General features: G+C 41.9%; 1 protein-coding gene across 1 annotated transcript in view; it reads right to left on the bottom strand.

Moving 5' to 3' along the window:
• LOC122362983 (homeodomain-interacting protein kinase 2-like) overlaps positions 1-4,529 on the bottom strand; it is a 13,742-nt gene extending 9,213 nt beyond the window's left edge. Inside the window, exons 1-8 of the mRNA XM_043264819.1 lie at positions 4,157-4,529; positions 3,834-3,957; positions 2,987-3,106; positions 2,793-2,879; positions 2,507-2,691; positions 2,168-2,318; positions 1,892-2,078; positions 663-781 (exon numbers count right to left, since the gene is read on the bottom strand). Of these exons, the coding sequence (XP_043120754.1) occupies positions 663-781; positions 1,892-2,078; positions 2,168-2,318; positions 2,507-2,691; positions 2,793-2,879; positions 2,987-3,106; positions 3,834-3,957; positions 4,157-4,425 (1,242 nt within the window). The 5' untranslated portion in view covers positions 4,426-4,529. The remainder of the gene's footprint in view (positions 1-662; positions 782-1,891; positions 2,079-2,167; positions 2,319-2,506; positions 2,692-2,792; positions 2,880-2,986; positions 3,107-3,833; positions 3,958-4,156) is intronic.
• Between the last annotated feature and the right edge of the window lie 825 nt (positions 4,530-5,354).

Below are 5,354 nucleotides of genomic sequence, written 5' to 3'. Positions count from 1 at the left end.
AGATCAAATAAAGATCAAAAAAGATCCATAAGTGAGCAACAAAAATAAACAAGAGATCATAGAGGATCTAGAATTTTCAAAGAGCAGGAAAAAGACAAGTAAACATAAAAGAGGGATAAAACAAATAAAGATCAAAGCGGTAAGAAAGAAATAGGATATGCTCAGCAATAAAAGGATTAGGAAGAGATGCACTGAAGCAGGATTTTGGAAAGAGGGGAGAGGGTCAATGAGAAATGCTGATGTTAGTGGTAGAGCGCTGGGTGGGTCTCTCTTTACCAGCACTGTGGCTGTCTGCTCCAGCAGGGCAGGCCGTGCCGCCCCACAGCCCAGGGCCAGGGGCAGCGGGTACTGGGACGCTGTGTGGGGGTGCAGCGTGGCCACCATCAGAGGAGTGCAGGAGCCCTGCGGACGAGGGGCACCGTGGAGGGAAAGGGGCAAAAAGCATGGAAAGATTAGACAAAAGGTCAGACTCAGGTCAGGGGTACAAGGCGGTGATCTCACGTGCCATTTACCGGCACTCGCCAGCGGCCCAAGAGCCGTCCGTGCAGACTTTAGGACTGACGCTTCCTCTTCAACTTAACTGGATTAATTTGCAGTTCGTCAGATTGCCAGCAACGGGACGTCAGCGTTAGATATAATGCCACCGTTTCACCGCGTCTTACCTGCGTCAGCATGCTGGGTTGAATCTGAAGAGGCTGAGTGGACTGGTTCTGCTGGACAACAGGAACACCGTTCTCCACCCGGACAGGATAGCTAGAGGTTTTATTAGAAGATGGAAGCCCTCAAGAAAAAACAACGACGGATTCAGAGAGTTTTTCAAGGGTGGGAAAGCCCTGCACGTATGAAGAAAGTGAATGAATCAACTGCAAAACATCTTGCACTAACAAAACATTACGTCTAAATGACTCAAACTAAACAAAAACAAATTCACAGCCAATTTCACCTTTCAGCTCTGCTGCCATTCCAGAGATCAAAAGAAAAGAAAGCAAAAAAAAACAAAAACAAATTTGTGATAATTAAACAGAAGTAATGCTTAATTGGAGATTAACTGTATGATTAAGTTACGAGGTAAGCAGCAAAAGTACATGTAATTGATTAGATTAGATTAGATTCAACTTTATTGTCATTACACATGTACAAGTACAAGGTAACGAAATGCAGTTTAGGTCTAACCAGGAGTGCAATAAGCAGCAAGTGCAGGATATAGGTACAAATATAAATATAAATTACAAAGATAAATATGTGATAAATATGTACAAATTAAATTACAGATGAGAAGGGGGAATTTACAGTGATTATGTGTAAATTGGTAGATATAAGTGACATTTAAATTCATAAAGCATGTTCACAATTTATGTATTTAATAGTTAAATACTTATCAGTTCTATGTGTTTCAGCAGACTGTATACGCAAATGATTAATGATATAAAAGATTATTTTTTAACATTATTATTCAGTTAATTACGTTTAATTCCAGTACAGTTCAAACCTAACAAAATTGATTATTTCTCAAAGGGTTAGTTCACCCCAAAATTAAAATTAACCCATCTTTGCCTTCAAAAGCATGTGTGTGACCTCCTTTCAGACTAATCCAATCAGAGTTACATTAAAAATTGCATCCTGGCATTTCTAAGCTCCATCATTGCAGTAGCCCCCTTACCATTTTTGGGTGAACTAGCCCTTTAATATCTGGCACAACTACAATCCCAATTAAGTGCAAAACTAGCAGCTTGCTTGCAAGCCATTTTGATTGACATTTCTAAGAAAAAAAAAATTCTAAACAAAAAAAACCAAAAAAAACAACAGTAAACGAGTGATTTAGCTACAACTGGATGGAGTCTAGCTTACTGAAGGGACATAGGTCACCCACAATGCACCTGCTCGGGCTCACCTTGGATTGTGGTGGGGGGGCAGACGATGAGGGTTTGCTGGAAAGGTTCAGGCTGAGCACACAGCTGAGTAGGACGGGTCTGCAGAGGGATGCTGGGCTGGGCCAGGCCTGGGATGTTTATGGTGGCCTGCTGGTAAAGTGCTGGTTGGTAGTTGAGGAGAGGAACAGCTCCACCAGCAGATGGAACCTGAGAACATTATCAACACAGATTAGACTGACGGAAACTATAAAAAAAGCTTACTGTGTGTGTGTTCGAGCAGGTGGTTCTCCCCTCACCTGGCTGTGCTGGTTCAGCTGGCTGCTGAAGGTCACAGTCAGGTTTCCTGCAGCTCCAGGAACAGCGTTAGCAGCAAACAGGGCTTTCCCACTGTCAAAGCTACTGTTCCTTCTCTTGCAGATGTCCATGTTCTGGAAGCACGACTTCACACTACAAAAAATACGAGCATTAAATTTATAAAGACATATCTTCAAATTATCCAGTGAGTAATTAATGGCAATTTTTTATTTTTGAGTGAACTATCCCTTTAAGATCAGTCAGTGTAAGTTTTTTAAACTGCTGTAGGGACTAGGCTTAAGCCTCGTCTGTGAAACCGGGGTGGATTAAAAATGACGCACTGTGAGCTGTGTGGGAAGTTCAGCAGGTGGCTCATGGTCACAAACGGATGTGCCAGGGTCTTAGTGGGTGTAATTCTTTTATCAGCATCCAGCCTCAACATCCTCTTCAGCAGGTCAATTAACTCCCGACGGTCCGCCTTCTCCGCCAACATGTCAGTTCCTTCTAAATGAGTCGGCAGATTGACCTGGAAACCAATCGATGCAGTCAGAAAAGGCTAGACTGAATATGTCCCATACATGTATTGTATATGTTCTATATACTGACTACATATGTATTTCTAATTACCTGCATCATGTCATCCAAACAATTGAAGATGTATTTTCTCGCTTCTTTTGACTTGACGCCCATTTCTGCCTCATGCTCCGATGGGGTCTAAAAGAAAAAAAAAAAAAAAAAAAAAAAANCCATTTTTAGACAAGAAGCTATTCAGTTGCTTAACGTTATTTGTATGTTTAAAGCATAAAAGCATGGGTACTGACTTTTAACCTCCACAGTGGGTAGCTGGAGTCTGGTCCTCTGTTGAAGAAGCGGCTCGTCTTTGTGCCAGCACTCAAGAGGTACTCAGGAGGCAATCCCTGCGTCTGAGAAATGTACCGAATCTGGAGGAGGAAAATGAGAAAGGTCAAAGTTAGTACAAAGACTAAATTTCTGTAATCATAAAAGGATTTATGTTAACGTAGGGTAAAATCATTCAGTCTTGCCTAGTGCAATATGTTCAGATGGCCAATTAATGGTCTCGGTGATGATTACTCGCCATAGACTTATTTGGATTAGACTTTTATGGGCTGCCGTCTTAAACTTGAGAACGTGAGTACAGAATGACCTGTATGACGCGAGACCGGCTGTCGATGCTGAATCATGGCTAGATGTCTTGGCTGCTATTTATCACACAGTCTGGCATGAAAGACCGCGCATGTTGAACAATCTGCCTGGTCTACCTCCTTAAGGTCACGTCGTACAATCTGTCAAGGTATTATCTGGACCCTCATGCTGTTTCCAGTCATTCTGATCTAAGGGTTTTCCTTTTCCGCAAGTGCTAGTTAATGTAATCACACTGGACTTTGGATAGAACAACCGCCAGAGATTTTCGTCCCACCCTTAATTAATCTATGGTGCTCCTGGCCAAAAACGGCTCGAAAACAGAAAACGTTTATACATTTTTCCCCATTTGAAATGCATCAACAAAGCCTATGATCAATAAAAATGAGACAAAAAGTACTATTCCAAAGAAATCAAGTTGTCAAAAACAAGGCTTGCAAATCTTAAAAGGCCCATCATTTGGTGACGCCAAATAAATAAACAGTGCATAGTAACATAACATGTGACCTGGTCATATTCTGAAGCTCCTGGATATAACGGCCAGCCCAGAAAGAGCTCTGCTATCACACAACCCAATGACCACATGTCAATGGCTTCACAGAAAGGCAGACCCAAGATGATCTCAGGGGCTCTGAGGATAGAAAGCACAAAAATACTTCTGTGAACCACTTCAAGAACGCAATCTATGCATTTAGGCTTTAGGTTTCTATTATAAATACGTTTAGGAATCGACTGAATGATTACTGCAACAATATACTGTAACTGTGGGATGTATTCTCTACTGAAGGGGCGTTCATGATCATTTAACCAGATTACAGACAGTCGCTCACCTGTAGTAGCGGGACTGGAGGTAAGTGGAGCAGACGGCTTTGGAGACGTGACTGGCTGACCCGAAGTCGATGACCTTCACCCTGTAGGGCTGTCGGATGGGGTCCACCAGCATGATGTTCTCAGGCTTCAGATCAGCGTGGATGAGACCCAGGCTCTTCAGCTTCATCAGGGCCGTGGCCACCTGCTGCAGGATGGGCCGGATGTGCCTCAGGGGCAGTGGGCTGAACTTACTGTGCTTCAGGAAATCGTAAAGGTTCTGCTCGAGCATTTCAAACACCAAACACGTGTGGCCTTTGTGCTGGAAACACTCGTATGAGCGGACAAAGTTGAACTCGTCAGCGTTCTCCGCACTCAGCCGGTTCAATATGCTCACCTAGAAGAGATAGTAGGGGTCAATGACCAATAAAGTAAATGAGAAAACAAACTGTTAATTTAGTCATGCCAGAATCTTAAATGTCTTCTATATAGTCAAATTGGCTATGTAGATATGAATAATCTGTTACAATATCATGAGCTGTTCATTTATTGATATTTTGTTTTTGGGCAGGCTACATGACATTGCGCAACCTCAATTAATTATTCTTTGTCTTAGTAGTATTTTCACATTTACTACTGGCTTGAAAATGATCGGGAATTTTGCATGAGGGAAAAATAATTTCCCAATGCAAATTTAGCAATGGTTCAACTGGTTGCATAAATGTGTTGCCACAGAAGCTGCTTGGTTAGAAACTGACTTTTGCGAGCTCGTCTACGCAATTAAAACACTCAAATTTGGTCACAAATAGCTCAAACGTGTCTGCAAGATGCACGAGAACCCACTGTGTTTGTTACTACATCACAAACTTCAGCAAGAACCAATGAGGTATGTTCTCATGCAAGTACGATTGCACTCCTGCTTAAAAGCGGAATACGCATTTGTACAAATTTGATCCGTTTAGTAAGTCTGGTCAATGAAGTGAGGCCATGTTCACACTTGGCGTCTCCTTCGAAGGTGCCAGAGAGTCAAGTTTTACATTTTAAACCTATGGCGTTATTTTTAAAAAAGTGCTGAGGGCTATTTAAAACACCACAGCTGGCAGCATCTTTTTCTGCGGCTTCATTATTTTTTTTAAAATTAGAAACACCCTACGTCAAGTGCCTTTTTGACAAGTGAGTGGCGAGCTGTTTCCATTACAAAAAAAAAAACAAAAAAAAAAA

This window comes from Puntigrus tetrazona, chromosome 18 (genome assembly GCF_018831695.1).
Source record: "Puntigrus tetrazona isolate hp1 chromosome 18, ASM1883169v1, whole genome shotgun sequence".
Taxonomy (NCBI): Eukaryota; Metazoa; Chordata; class Actinopteri; order Cypriniformes; family Cyprinidae; genus Puntigrus; species Puntigrus tetrazona.
This window is presented reverse-complemented; position numbering and strand designations above follow the sequence as displayed.